This window comes from Ranitomeya imitator, chromosome 2 (genome assembly GCF_032444005.1).
Source record: "Ranitomeya imitator isolate aRanImi1 chromosome 2, aRanImi1.pri, whole genome shotgun sequence".
Lineage (NCBI taxonomy): Eukaryota > Metazoa > Chordata > Amphibia > Anura > Dendrobatidae > Ranitomeya > Ranitomeya imitator.
Genome location: NC_091283.1, coordinates 76586687 through 76602722, shown reverse-complemented (window position 1 = coordinate 76602722; position 16036 = coordinate 76586687). Strand labels below are relative to the sequence as shown.

The 16036-nt window shown below is 44.2% G+C and overlaps 1 protein-coding gene across 11 annotated transcripts in view; it reads left to right on the top strand.

Annotated features, from left to right (window-relative positions):
• MAP7D3 (MAP7 domain containing 3) overlaps nt 1-16036 on the top strand; it is a 120947-nt gene that overhangs the window by 80344 nt on the left and 24567 nt on the right. For 10 of the 11 annotated variants that reach the window (XM_069746997.1, XM_069746996.1, XM_069746994.1 and 7 more), the window contains 6 exons: nt 3942-4077; nt 4756-4936; nt 7776-7880; nt 8153-8206; nt 8960-9029; nt 9359-9554. In XM_069746997.1, coding sequence (XP_069603098.1) covers nt 3942-4077; nt 4756-4936; nt 7776-7880; nt 8153-8206; nt 8960-9029; nt 9359-9554 — 742 coding nt within the window. The remainder of the gene's footprint in view (nt 1-3941; nt 4078-4755; nt 4937-7775; nt 7881-8152; nt 8207-8959; nt 9030-9358; nt 9555-16036) is intronic. The other variant, XM_069746986.1, reaches the window with a different exon arrangement.

The window sequence follows — 16036 nt, the reverse complement described above, 5'->3', positions numbered from 1 at the left end:
GTGAGGGATCGATGTACGCCTGCTGTGCTGGGAGCACTGATACAACATGCAAATATCAGTTTTGTAGACTACTATTGTCTGAAAAATGTAAGGATAGTAACACGGGTAGTTAAGTCCAAGGAAGTGGAGGCCTGACTGTCTCGGAGGCCTACTGCTACAGGCAACACGCATGAAGGAGACCCAACCAGGAGTGTTCACAGTTACAAAAATTACTGGCAGACACCACAAAAGTGCCATCAATTTCACCACAGTATAGATAGTATAACCTTTTAAAAATGAGTGCCTTACACCGCAGAAGTGGAATAACTCACGAGAATAGAAATCATATAATTGGGACCGAGACGTCTTCCACTACAGCTAACCCAGCAGATGTAGACCAACCATGACTGTTCACATTTCCACAAATTTGTGTTAACATCATCATCAGCCGCAGCAGGCACAGAAGCCACTCTAAAGATATCACAGAGTGCATTTACGTGACATTAATGCATCACACTAAAAAAAATGCAATATCACCTAGTCTGTACAGTCTGCGATTGGGATGCAATCGTCCTTGGAGATCCATGAGTTGTTCACCTTGATGAAAGTTAGGCGGTCTACACTTTCAGGGAACAGCTAGCTGCGCTTATCCATCAGGACACCACCAGCAGCGCTGAAGACACGTTCTGAGAGAACACTGGCTGCCGGGCACGATAAAACCTCCAAGGCTTGTGAGGCGAGCTCAGGCCACTCATCAATTTTGGAAGACCAAGATGTGAAAGGGTCCAAACCCTCCCTGATGATATTGTTATTCAGTTCTAGATACTCCTGTACCACCTCTCCATTCATTCAACATGTGTAAGACTTGGATTCTGCACGCCATGTGTAAAACTTGGTGCTGGTGCTCGAGTTTGTCTTAAAAAAAAAAAAAAAGTGTCGAAGGACTCAGAGAAATTGCTTCTTCCACTTCTACTGCTGCTAATGTTTTGGCGTTGACGAATTGATGTGCCGGAGGTTGAAAGTCTAGAGCTGCGATGCAAACGGTGTGCTTCACTAGTGTCTTGGGGAAAAATCTCTTAGGGTTGTGTAAAAGCATAGTAACATAGTTAGTAAGGCCGAAAAAAGACATTTGTCCATCCAGTTCAGCCTATATTCCATCATAATAAATCCCCAGATCTACGTCCTTCTACAGAACCTAATAATTGTATGATACAATATTGTTCTGCTCCAGGAAGACATCCAGGCCTCTCTTGAACCCCTCGACTGAGTTCGCCATCACCACCTCCTCAGGCAAGCAATTCCAGATTCTCACTGCCCTAACAGTAAAGAATCCTCTTCTATGTTGGTGGAAAAACCTTCTCTCCTCCAGACGCAAAGAATGCCCCCTTGTGCCCGTCACCTTCCTTGGTATAAACAGATCCTCAGCGAGATATTTGTATTGTCCCCTTATATACTTATACATGGTTATTAGATCGTGATTCGATACTCCAGCATTCACAGGTCCCTTTCCAGGGTGGGAAGCATCTGTCAAAATTTAGTTGTATAACGTGGATCTAACAGAGTGGTGACCCAGTAGTCAGCAGTATTGCTAATCATAACTATACGGGGATCATGTTGCAGCAAGAAGGCACTCATATTTCAGGCTTTACCATGGTCCAAGCCCATGCTGTGTTGGTGGATGGGTAACAGAGGCTCATTTCCTCCATCCCTTCCCGCCAACCACGAACAACATAGAAGGGAGGATTATCCTCTTCATCTGACAGTTGCTCGCCCATTACTTCTTCCTCCTCCATTTGTTCCTTGGATCTTGCACCTTCGATAGGTTTGTCTGTTATCACCAGCCCCCCTCGATCACAGTAATCCACCCTCCCTTGGCACCCATCTGTGTGACGACAGTCTTGAACTTAAAGACGATGTTATGACTTCCACATCCTCCTCTTCTGGAACCACCATCTCCTCCTGCAGGCTATTCAAAGTCTGCTCCAGCATATAGATGACCAGAATAGTGATGCTGATGACGGCGGCGCTAACCATCTTAGTAGCCATTTTGCAACTGTGCAGAGGGGTGCAGACATACTGCGTCGGGGCTCGTTGCTGCTGCCACAGTCGCTGCAACATGTGCAGAGTGGAATTCCACCGTGTCGGCACATCGCATACCAACCTCTTAACTGGCATGGACAAAGACCTCTGTATCGATGCAATTCGATGACCAGATGGGTGCGAACGGTGGAAATGAGCACACAGCTTTGGTGCTTTCTGGAGCAGGTCACCCAGGCCAGGATAGTTGCTGAGAAAACGCTGTACCACCATGTTGAGGACGTGAGCCATGCAAGGCACGTGAGTGAGCTTGCCTCGCCGTAGGGCCGCCACCAGGTTTGCACTATTATCGGACACTACCTTCGCTGGATACAGGTCCAGCGGAGTCAGCCATTGATCAAACTCAGCCGGGAGTACTGTGCACAACTCTTAAGATGTATGACTGGGATCTCCGAGGCATATCAATTTTAATACTGCCTCACTGATTGCGGTGAGCCCTGGCTGCGCAGTACGAAGGTGGTGGGGATTCGCTCTGCACTGTTGGAACGCGTGTCTCATTAAGACAGAGGTTGAGAGTGTAGGTGGAGGCCCTAGAGGAGGAGGCAGAAGCAGGGGAGGAAGTTTTAATACAAACTATTTGAAAGTCAGGCCTCCTACTGTATGACAGTAGGATCAGAACAATTATTTGGTGGCCTCTGGATCAGGCCTCTATAACACACTAGATGCTACACACTATTTGAATGTAAGCTATCCCCTACTGTATGACACTAGGAACAGAAGGATTTATGGTCGCCTCTGTATCAGGCCTCTACAGCTTAATTTCAACCCAACAAAATGATAGTGTGATATGGCGGGTTGTCCAACTTTTTGCAACTGAAAATATAAAACAATTTTTAATCTGACTTGGGTCTGCAGCCAGGTTCATCTCACCGCCACAAAATGACAATGTGGGATACAGCAGGCTGTCTCTCATTTAGCAACAGGAAAAATTATATATATTTTTTTTAGTGTGCCTTGGGTCTGCAGACAGTTTCATATCACCACAGCACAAAATGACAAGGTGGGATACAGCAGGCTGGTTCACATTTAACTAGTGAAAAATATTAATTAGAATTTTATACCCATGCGTGGAGCACATTAGGAGCAGTGCACAGCACACTTATAGGACATGTGCCCTGCTGGCTTTGTCTGTGGATCTCCGTAATGGCCCCCAAAAAATGCTGGAAGGTAAATTTAACAGCCTCACTGGACACAGGCTAGCTACAGTATCTGATATACAACCGCCTATCTAACTAGCTGAAATCTAGCTGGTAACTGTGGCAGCATCAGGAGCAGCCTCTCTGCGCTGTATCCGTGTCAAAATGGCACTAAAACAAGATGTCAGCTATTTATATGGAGAGGGGCATGTGACTTCAGCAGCCAATGAGAAAAGCCGTTGTGTCAGGACATTGTGGGTGTTTCCTGCTCCCTGATTGGCTAGGCGCAATGTGCACACATAAAGTTAGGAGAAAAAAATGACTGTTTACCAGAACAGCCTCTGAACTCTGCAAACTCTCCACCCTCATCAAATACGTGCCCCATGCTCATGATACACCACCATTATTGTTGCTAAAGTGCTGAAAATACTTTTATGGCAACGCAAATATTTTCCTGCACTTTTTACCGAATGTTACCGATTTATTTTTTTTATTTTTTTTTCCCGTTTTTATAAAATTTTGCTCCTGTTTCCGATCACTCTTCCGAATGTGCCATACTCGTGCCGAATTTGTTTGGCGATCGTTTTCTGGACAAATTGGCTCATCACTAGTTAATTTTAAAGAATTAAAAAAATACTTAGGTGATAACAATTAAACTTACTAAGAATTATAAATAGTGACATTTTGTTGAAGTATTGCAAACCTTAGAGGAAATGATTTTATCCCTAGAACCCAGTAACAAGGCTGCATCCGGGAGCGCCACGGCCGAAGAAGCAGCTAAAATGTTAGCAGAAAAGCGCCGTCTTGCACGGGAGCAAAGAGAGATCAAGGAGCAAGAGCGAATTCAAAGACAGGAAGAAGAAAGGTAATTCATTCATTTTAAGTGGAATATTATAAAATGGTAATAAAGTCGTGAATAAGGCTATGTGCACACGTTACGGAATGTGGTGCAGAATTTTCTGCACAAAATCCGCACCTCCTGGCAGAATCCGCAGGTGCAGATTTGCCGCGGATTTTGTGCAGTTTTTATGCGGAATTGATGCGGATTTTCTGCGTTTTTTACCATTTCAGATTTCTATTATGGAAGGGTACAAAAAACGCTGCAGATCCGCACAAAAGAAGTGACATGCACTTCTTTTAAATCCGCAGCTTTTCCGCATGGATTTTTCCGCACCATCTGCACAGCTTTTATTTTTTCACATTGATTTACATTGTACTGTAAATCACAGTGTGGATCTGCAGCGTTTCTGCGCTGAAAAATCCGCTGCGGATCCGCACTAAATCTGCATCGTGTGCACGCAGCCTAAATGTTCCCACATCGATGTGACGTCACAGAGAGGCTTTCGCTGTGCATGCACGGTTCACTGTCACCTTTAGTAATTCCATCTGTAGAATCAATGATCTGTTGCTCCTGCAGCCAGGACATGTGCACATATGGGTGTTAGATGGTCCTGCAACTGCCAGTGAGTTGGTGTGATGGGGTTTTATCTTGGACACATTCATTTTTTTTTTTTTTTCATTTAACTGTTTCAACTTTCGACAGGATAAAGCGGGAAGAAATGGCTCGTAAAGCAGAAGAAGACAGGCTAAGGTTAGAAGAAGAGACAAAACTATTGGAGGAGAAGAGAAAGCTGGAAAGAGAGGAGGAAGAAAGAGTAGCTCAAGAGGAAAAGATCCGCAGAGACCAAGAAGAACAGGAGCGCCTGACGGAGCTTCAGCAGCAGGTATCTAACATGTTTATCTGCTCGTAAATATTATATCGTTCTGGATTAAAACTCAATTCTTTATTTCAATTACCAATAAATATTGGTAATTGAAATAAAGAATTGAGTTTTAATCCAGAACGATATAATATTTACTAGCAGTTTGGATTTCACTATTTGCTGAATCTATGTTTATCTGCTTGTAGGGATCATTTGCTTATTACATTAATCAGGATTCCATTAAATATAATGGATTTAAAGGGATTTCATGCATTATGTCATTGAAATTAAATCATTCTCCCATGAATAGTTTTGTAACTTTCTAATATACTTTGTGGTCGATTCATCAAGACTGTCATTTTCTACCTAAGTCTTGATGCAGAGTAAGAGGAAGTAAAAATCCAGCCCCAAGATATCTAAGCAAGAGGGTCCAACTATATCAGTTCAGTCTCGTCACTCTATAATAATCTCCCTGGAATTGCTGTCCTCTGGATATCCATGGTGCCTATTTTCACATCCCCACAAGTCCTGCTCATCAGAATTTTTTCTCTGCTTGGTGGTCCATCTGTTTCACTTTCAGTTTGTGGCTTTCTCCTTCTGCCTGGCTACGGCCCCCAGGGTGTTCATGAAGGTTTCTTCATACCAGGGGTCCTGGTTATTCCCTACCTGGACGACATTCTCATCGAGGCACCTTCTTACTCAAAGAACTTAGCCTGCAGTCACCTTGGACACCGTATCTTGCTTTAGGTGAATCATAAATGGACTGAAGTCCTCACTGATCCTGGCTCTGCATCTTGTTTTTCAGGGGTTGAATACTTTCTGTGAAGGCCTTCCACATTGCGTATTCTTCCATTGCAGTTGGCCTTTTTTTCTGTTTGTGTGAATCCAATGACATCGCTGATATGTATTATCCCTTCCAGTTCTTTTCTTTTTGCAGTCGAGTCTTGAGTCTGGATTGGCTCTCAGTTCTCTCAAGGGCCAGGACCTTGGCTTTCTTTTTCCAGTGCAACATGCCTTTCATGCCACCGTATTGCGCCCCCCCTCGATCTGTGGGACCTCCATCTGGTTTTGGATACCCTTCAGTCTCCTATTTTTGAGCCGATTAGTGACTTTTCTCCAATCCTGCTTTCCAGTAAGGTATTGTTGCTTATGGCGATCACTTCTATCAGACGAGTTTCCAAACTGGCAGCACTTTCTTGTTGCTCTCTGTTCCTTGCCCTTTACTTGGAGAGGTGGTCTTTACTCCCTGTACCCTGTTTTCTCCAGAAGGTGATCTCTGCCTTTCACCTTAATAAGGATATGGTTGTTCCTTCCTTTGGCCTTTCACCCTCTCGTACCTCTGAGTGGGCACTACACAAGCTAGACATGGTCAAAACTGTGTGACTGTCTTTCATGGCCCCTATCTGATGTGTGGATCCCTTGCATACCAGCCTGGATGGCCATTGCAAATGTCTGGCTGCCTCAACGGCTACCATTGCTCTCTGGATCCGATCTGCAATTATGGAAGCATATCAGGCTAAAGTTAGAGCGATCATGGTTCACTGCACCTCGGTGGTGTGACTCTCCCGGGCCATACACCACCAGGCATCTGTTCTACACCTCTTTAAGGCTTCTACATGGTCATCGGTCATTTTTTTACCTCTTTGCTATTGAATACAACATGTCGGGTACCACCCAAGTGACTGCTGTTTGTAGCACTTTTCTGCCAAGTCTTTTGCTTTTGAATACAGACTTTTTGGTTGTACATTTCCTATCTAAATTACCCGACAGGTTGCTATTATTCCTTTTGTAACATCGTTATCTTTCCTACCCAATGGACTGCTTTCGGTCATCCATTGGTTTCCTATGTCTCCAAATGAAGTGCCTGAGAATAGAAGATTTTTGGTACTCGCCATAAAATCTTTCTCTTAGCCCTCGTTGGGGGGACAGCACCATTCCTTGTTTGCTCTTTTGGGGGTGTATTTTACGTTTTCTTCTCAGGATGATTATTTCATTCTTTTACTTCTTTTATTGCTTTCTCACTGAGCACTTTGGTTCTGGTAAGCCAGGTGTAGTCTATTGGGGGGTATGTAGTGTTGCCTCCTGACCCTCGTGGCTGAATACTTCACCCATGGTTTTCCAATGAAGGCTGCAAAAATCAGATGTTACTGTGAACGCTAAAAATCCTCTCTTTTTCAGCTGCAGTTTGCTTTTGTTCTGCAGTGATGGACTAGAGTACCCTTCTGCCTTAATTTACAGCACCTTTGAGGCATAGGTTATAATTAGTCTATTGGGTGGGACTTTGCCGCATCCCCTGCCTGCTCATCTATCTTACACAGACTTATTGCTTGGATATACCAACACTTAATCATTTAGGGTTTATTTCCCTACACAAATTAGATATGTTTCAGCCTCCTGAACTGCAGATGGACCTATATAATATATAATGCTGCTATACCCTAGTAATATGCAAGAACAGTATTGTCAGGCTGCGTTTTTCGCGTTTTTTTCGCGGTTTTTCCCGATAAAAACGCTAAAAAACCGCATACAAGAAGCATCCCATCATTTAGAATGAATTCCGCATGTTTTGTGCACATGATGCGTTTTTTTCCGCATAAAAAACGCATCAGGCACAAAATCCGGACATGCTCATTCTTTTTGCGGTTTTTATGCGGATTTCCCACTGCAAAATGCATTGGGAAGTGTCCGGAAAAAACCGCGTCAAAAACGCGGCAAAAAACGCATGCGGATTTCTTCCGGATTTCATGCAGAAAATGTCCGGTTTTTCACAGGAATTTTCTGCATGAATTCCTGAACGTGTGCACTTAGCCTAATGGTGTAACTGGCTATATACATTGTAAATTGTTATCATTCATTTAAGAGGGAAGAAGCAGAAGCCAAAGCTCTAGAAGAAGCTGAGAAACAAAGACAGGAACGGGAAAAAATCATGCACCAAAATATGCAGGAAAGATTACAAAGGAAAAAGGTATTCGGTTATCTTTACATTTTCCTCTATTACTGTCCTTTTTTTTTCTATTTCCTAAACTTGTGAAGCAACAGGAAAATATCTCACAGTGTGAGATCAGGTTTTTATTAGGTATGGTGGTAAACTTTTTGTTATAAGGGAGTTTCCCATCTTCCAAAGTCCATTGTTACACTGGTTGTATTGGGGGAAGGATAATGTGTCCGGCCATATGCAGCCAGTGTATGTACGGTATGTTTTCTATAACATAATAGGTATGCTATATCTTTTTATAGAGAATTGAAGAAATAATGAAGAGAACTAGGAAGAATGATCAAAGTGATATCAAGGTAGGTACAGCTATCTGTTTTTCCGACACTGGGTTTGTAGCCGTAGTCATTTTCTTATTATTCTACTGAACAAATAATGCAATAATTAATATAACATCAGCTTGGAAGGGATGGGCTTAGTCTTTGTGCAATGGTGCTTCCAATTACAGGGAATTATACAGTCATTCAGTGGGTGCTATGTAATCATTGCACAACAGGGATTTCAGCACAACTTTGGACAGCATGTCCTCAGCGTGATCATTAAGGGACCCTTCCAACAAAATGAGATTAGGAGAAACCAGATTTCTTGATATCACAAATCCTGTATTATTTTATTAGCTAGTCATTAAAAAAAAGTATAATTTTATTAAAAAGCACTCCCACTAATTTTTCTTATTTCCTAAACCTGCCTAAATGCACGTGTAATATAGAGTAAGTGTATTTAATATACTTACTGATCGCTGTCCCAGTTTCCAGCACCGCTCCAGTCGTTTTCTCAGTCGTGTGGCTGAAATTCCAACATGGCGGATCGTACTGGGGTTTATGTGTGAGCCACAAATCGCTTTTACTATGTAAGCCCAAAAGTGATTTCTGGCTCACACGCAAACTCCGTCACGTGAGCAAGTAGAGGACTGGCGTGACGCTGGAAACTGGGGACATCCGTGTATATACACTACATTACAAGCACATTTAGACAGGCTTTGGGCATAACACATTTTGTGGAAGTGCTTCTTTAATATTGAAGATAAATACATTTTCTTCCCTGTTTTGAAGAGCGAAGACAAATCTGAAGAGGATGATGAGGACACTGGTGATGTCGAGGAAAATCTGCAAGGTTGGTCAGGTTAGTATCAAACACGTGAGCTTTAGAAGGATTTGGGTCATATTTGGACTACATGGTGACATCAGATCCTAACGGGAGCATCATAGGGTGAATGATACATTATGGCTTCGGTTACATCTATATTGAAGGCTCTTTTTATATGATCTTTTTTTTTTTGTTCTTGCAAACAAAACCGAAAGTTTGTGAAACCTAACAATTGTTCTGTGCGGATTGGAAGCGTGGTCGGCCTGTCTAAGCAGGATATTAAATGATTAACAATCAGACTGATCAGTGGTTGTACAACTCCTCATGTTGGGTGTTATCCTGTCCTAAGTGTTGCTTTCTTTCAGGAGACAATGAGGATGACATTTATGAGAATGCAGATATACCCAGCGAACTGGAAGAAGAAACAGCTTCACAGAATTCATTGTCTCCGAAAGCTGCAGTCGTGGAAAGCAGTGAATTATTTATTAATGGGAACAGTCCAGACATCGAGGAAAAACTTAACGGGCACTTGTCAGAAAGTGTACCCGCCCTAGAGTCCAGGTCAGTGGAGATGTGGCACCTTGTATTGACTGCTGTACATATCGATGATGAACATTAAAAACAACCTCAACACTGCTCGGGGTTAAGGGGTTATTCCTATTACAGCCATTAATGCATATACACAGGAAATGATAAGTGTCTGATAGGTGCCGGTCTGACATCTGTGATCTCCACTTATCCCCAGGAATGGGTAATGCGGGGTCTGCACACGGGCGCTGCTCATTTCATCCAAGTCTATGGAAGTTATGGAAACATTTAGGACCCACACCTGAGCTATACATTTCTGTTATGGGATTAACCCTTTTAACCTCTCCAGGCAACACGTTTATAACCGAATAAACTATATGCATTGAGTGGCGCTGTTCACACCGCCCCTGGCCTGTTCATCGTATGGTGTGTAAGTGAGCACAATGTCTCCATCAGGGTGACCATACACTACCATTATTCAAATGTTTTGCAAAACCTGTTTGATAGAGACCCTAAGGGGCCAATTCTGTTAAACACCTTAAGTTGCAATATTTCAGTGCAGCTCGGAAGTTGTCTTGGCTACACCTGCCCGCCAAATTCATGAAAAGTCAATACACTCTAGTGGATAATCTTCATAACTGTACTCCAGTTGCTGACTGGAGTACATTATGGGCAGCGCCGCACACCTTTTAACAGATGCACCTAATTTGTTAAGTAACATGCGCCTGTTAATGAATTGGGCACATCATACCCCAGCAGCCCTGTTTATGGAGACTGGTGCGCACAATGCCAGTCTTAATAAATTTAACCCTTAGTGTTTGGTGACCTGAATGACTATATTTTTGCCAAAAGGCATGATGAAAATGCGTCAAACCTGTCTTGCACTTTAACCCCTTCATGACCCAGCCTATTTTGACCTTAAAGACCTTGCCGTTTTTTGCAATTCTGACCAGTGTCCCTTTATGAGGTAATAACTCAGGAACGCTTCAACGGATCCTAGCGGTTCTGAGATTGTTTTTTCGTGACATATTGGGCTTCATGTTAGTGGTAAATTTAGGTCAATAAATTATGCGTTTATTTGTGATAAAAACGGAAATTTGGCGAAAATTTCGCAATTTTCACATTTTGAATTTTTATTCTGTTAAACCAGAGAGTTATGTGACACAAAATAGTTAATAAATAACATTTCCCACATGTTTACTTTACATCAGCACAATTTTGGAAACAAAATTTTTTTTTGCTAGGAAGTTATAAGGGTTAAAATTTGACCAGCGATTTCTCATTTTTACAACGTAATTTACAAAACCATTTTTTTAGGGACCACCTCACATTTGAAGTCAGTTTGAGGGGTTTATATGGCTGAAAATACCCAAAAGTGACACCATTCTAAAAACTGCACCCCTCAAGGTACTCAAAACCACATTCCAGAAGTTTATTAACCCTTCAGGTGCTTCACAGCAGCAGAAGCAACATGGAAGGAAAAAATGAACATTTAACTTTTTAGTCACAAAAATTATCTTTTAGCAACAATTTTTTTATTTTCCCAATGGTAAAAGGAGAAACTGAACCACGTAAGTGGTTGTCCAATTTGTCCTGAGTACGCTGATACCTCATATGTGGGGGTTAACCACTGTTTGGGCGCACGGCAGGGCTTGGAAGGGAAGGAGCGCCATTTGACTTTTTGAATCAAAAATTGCCTGCACTCTTTAGTGGACACCATGTCACGTTTGGAGAGCCCCCGTGTGCCTAAAAATTGGAGCTCCCCCACAAGTGACCCCATTTTGGAAACTAGACGCCCCAGGGAACTTATCTAGATGCATAGTGAGCACTTTGAACCCCCAGGTGCTTCACAAATTGATCCGTAAAAATGAAAAAGTACTTTTTTTTTCACAAAAAAAATTCTTTTAGCCTCAATTTTTTCATTTTCACATGGGCAACAGGATAAAATGGATCCTAAAATTTGTTGGGCAATTTCTCCTGAGTACACTGATACCTCATATGTGGGGGTAAACCACTGTTTGGGCACATGGTAAGGCTCGGAAGGGAAGGAGCGCCATTTGACTTTTTGAATGAAAAATTATCTCCATCGTTAGCGGACACCATGTCGCGTTTGGAAAGCTCCTGTGTGCCTACACATTGGAGCTCCCCCGCAAGTGACCCCCTTTTGGAAACTAGACCCCCCAAGGAGCTTATTTAGATGCCTAGTGAGCACTTTAAACCCTCAGGTGCTTCACAAATTGATCTGTAAAAATGAAAAAGTACTTTTTTTTCACAAAAAAATTCTTTTCGCCTCAATTTTTTCATTATCACATGGGCAATAGGATAAAATGGATCATAAAATTTGTTGGGCAATTTCTCCCGAGTACACCGATACCTCATATGTGGGGGTAAACCACTGTTTGGGCACTCGGCAGGGCTCGGAAGGGAAGGCGCGCCATTTGACTTTTTGAATGGAAAATTAGCTCCAATTGTTAGCGGACACCATGTCGCGTTTGGAGAGCCCCTGTGTGCCTAAACATTGGAGCTCCCCCACAAGTGACCCCATTTTGGAAACTAGACCCCCCAAGGAACTTATCTAGATGCATATTGAGCACTTTAAACCCCCAGGTGCTTCACAGAAGTTTATAACGCAGAGCCATGAAAATAAAAAATAATTTTTCTTTCCTCAAAAATGATTTTTTAGCCTGGAATTTCCTATTTTGCCAAGGGTAATAGGAGAAATTGGACCCCAAATGTTGTTGTCCAGTTTGTCCTGAGTACGCTGATACCCCATATGTGGGGGTAAACCACTGTTTGGGCGCACGGCAGGGCTCGGAAGGGAAGGCACGCCATTTGGCTTTTTAAATGGAAAATTAGCTCCAATCATTAGCGGACACCATGTCACGTTTGGAGAGCCCCTGTGTGCCTAAACATTGGAGATCCCCCAGAAATGACCCCATTTTGGAAACTAGTCCACCAAAGGAACTAATCTAGATGTGTGGTGAGGACTTTGAACCCCCAAGTGCTCCACAGAAGTTTATAACGCAGAGCCATGAAAATAAAATAAAAAATTATTTTCTCAAAAATGATCTTTTAGCCTGCAATTTTTTATTTTCCCAAGGGTATCAGGAGAAATTTGACCCCAAAAGTTGTTGTCCAGTTTCTCCTGAGTACGCTGATACCCCATATGTGGGGGTAAACCACTGTTTGGGCACATGCCGGGGCTCGGAAGTGAAGTAGTGACGTTTTGAAATGCAGACTTTGATGGAATGCTCTGCAGGCGTCACATTGCGTTTGCAGAGCCCCTGATGTGGCTAAACAGTAGAAACCCCCCACAAGTGACCCCATTTTGGAAACTAGACCCCGAAAGGAACTTATCTAGATGTGTGGTGAGCACTTTGAACCCCCAAGTGCTTCATAGAAGTATATAATGCAGAGCCGTGAAAATAATAAATACGTTTTCTTTCCTCAAAAATAATTATTTAGCCCAGAATTTTTTATTTTCCCAAGGGTTACAGGAGAAATTGGACCCCAAAAGTTGTTGTTCAGTTTCTCCTGAGTACGCTGATACCCCATGTGTGGGGTACCACTGTTTGGGCACACGTCGGGGCTCAGAAGGGAAGTAGTGACTTTTGAAATGCAGACTTTGATGGAATGGTCTGCGGGCGTCACGTTGCGTTTGCAGAGCCCCTGGTGTGCCTAAACAGTAGAAACCCCCCACAAGTGACCCCATTTTAGAAACTAGACCCCCCTAAGGAACTTATCTAGATATGTGGTGAGCACTTTGAACCCCCAAGTGCTTCACAGACGTTTACAACGTAGAGCCGTGAAAATAATAAATCATTTTTCTTTCCTCAAAAATGATGTTTTAGCAAGCATTTTTTTATTTTCACAAGGGTAACAGGAGAAATTGGACCCCAGTAATTGTTGCGCAGTTTATCCTGAGTATGCTGGTACCCCATATGTGGGGGTAAACCAATGTTTGGGCACACGTCGGGGCTCGGAAGTGAGGGAGCACCATTTGACTTTTTGAATACGAGATTGGCTGGAATCAATGGTGGCGCCATGTTGTGTTTGGAGACCCCTGATGTGCCTAAACAGTGGTAACCCCTCAATTCTACCTCCAACACTAACCCCAACACACCCCTAACCCTAATCCCAACTGTAGCCATAACCCCAATCACAACCCTAACCCCAACACACCCCTAACCACAACCCTAACCGCAACACACCCCTAACCCTAACCACAACCCTAATTCCAACTGTAACCATAACCCTAATCACAGTCCTAACCCTAACCCCAACACATCCCTAACCCTAATCCCAACTGTAGCCATAACCCTAATCACAGCCCTAACCCTAACCCCAACACACCCCTAACCCTAATCCCAACTGTAGCCATAACCCTAATCACAACCCTAACCACAACACACCCCTAACCACAACCCTAATTCCAACCCTAACCCTAAGGTTATGTGCCCACGTTGCGGATTTGTGTGAGATTTTTCAGCATCATTTTTGAAAAATCCGCGGGTAAAAGGCACTCCGTTTTATTTCCAGTGTTTTTTGTGCGGATTTCACCTGCGGATTCCTACTGAGGAACAGGTGTAAAACGCTGCGGAATCCGCACAAAGAATTGACATGCTGCGGAAAATACAACGCAGCGTTTCCGCGCGGTATTTTCCGCACCATGGGCACAGCGGATTTGGTTTCCATATGTTTACATGGTACTGTACACCTGATGGAACACTGCTGCGAATCCGCAGCGGCCAATCCACTGCGGATCCGCAGCCAAATCCGCACCGTGTGCACATAGCCTAATTCTGAAGGTTTGTGCACATGCTGCGGAAAACGCTGCGGATCCGCAGCAGTTTCCCATGAGTTTACAGTTCAATGTAAACCTATGGGAAACAAAAATCGCTGTACACACGCTGCGGAAAAACTGCACGGAAACGCAGCGGTTTACATTCCGCAGCATGTCACTTCTTTGTGCAGATTCCGCAGCGGTTTTACAACTGCTCCAATAGAAAATCGCAGTTGTAAAACCGCAGTGAAATGCGCAGAAAAAACGCGGTAAATCCGCAGCGGTTTAGCACTGCGGATTTATCAAATCCGCAGTGGAAAAATCCGCAGAGGACCAGAATACGTGTGCACATACCCTAACCCTACCCCTACCCCTAGCCCTAACCCTAACCCTACCCCTAACCCTATTCTAACATTAGTGGAAGAAAAAAATTTCTTTATTTTTTTATTGTCCCTACCTATGGGGGTGACAAACGGGGGGGGGGGGGGGGGGGGGGGGGGGGTCTTTTATTATTTTTTTTATTTTGATCACTGAGATAGATTATATCTCAGTGATCAAAATGCACTTTGGAACGAATCTGCCGGCCGGCAGATTCGGCGGGCGCACTGCGCATGCGCCCGCCATTTTGGAAGATGGCGGCGCCCGGGGAGAAGACGGACGGACACCGGCAGGATCGGTAAGTATGATAGGGGGGGGGGGGATCGGAGCATGGGGGGGTGAATCGGAGCGCGGGAGAGGTGGAACGGAGCACGTGGGGGGTAGAACGGAGCACGGGGGGGCTGGAACGGAGCACGGGGGGGTGGAACGGAGCACGGAGGGGGGTGGATCGGAGTGCAGGGGGGGTGTTCGGAGCACGGGGGGGTGATTGAAGCACGGGGGGGAGCAGACAAGAGCACGGGGGGGAGCGGAGCACAGGACAGAGGGGAGCCGGAGCAGTGTACCGGACAGATGGGGGGGCGATCGGTGGGGTGGGGGCACATTAGTATTTCCAGCCATGGCCGATGATATTTCAGCATCGGCCATGGCTGGATTGTAATATTTCACCCGTTATAATAGGTGAAATATTACAAATCGCTCTGATTGGCAGTTTCACTTTCAACAGCCAATCAGAGCGATCGTAGCCACGAGGGGGTGAAGCCACCCCCCCCTGGGCTAAACTACCACTCCCCCTGTCCCTGCAGATCGGGTGAAATGGGAGTTAACTAGTGTTGAGCATTCCGATACCGCAAGTATCGGGTATCGGCCGATACTTGCGGTATCGGAATTCCGATACCGAGATCCGATACTTTTGTGATATCGGGTATCGGTATCGGATCAATAGGGATGTGTAAAATAAAGAATTAAAATGAAAAAATATTGATATGCTCACCTCTCCGGCGGCCCCTGGACATCATGCTGCTAACCGGGAGGCTTCTTTGTTTAAAATGCGCGCCTTTAGGACCTGGGAATGACGTCCCGGGTTCTGATTGGTCGCGTGCCACCCATGTGACCGGCACGCGACCAATCAGAAGCTGTGACGTCATTCGCAGGTCCTCAATTCCTAGAATTAGGAGTTTTTGTGAATGAGAATGACGTCGCGGCTTCTGATTGGTCGCGTGCCGGTCACATGGGCGGCACGCAACCAATCAGAAGCCGCGACGTCAGTCTCATTCACAAAAACTCCTAATTCTAGGAATTGAGGACCTGCGAATGATGTCACGGCTTCTGATTGGTCGCGTGCCGGTCACATGGG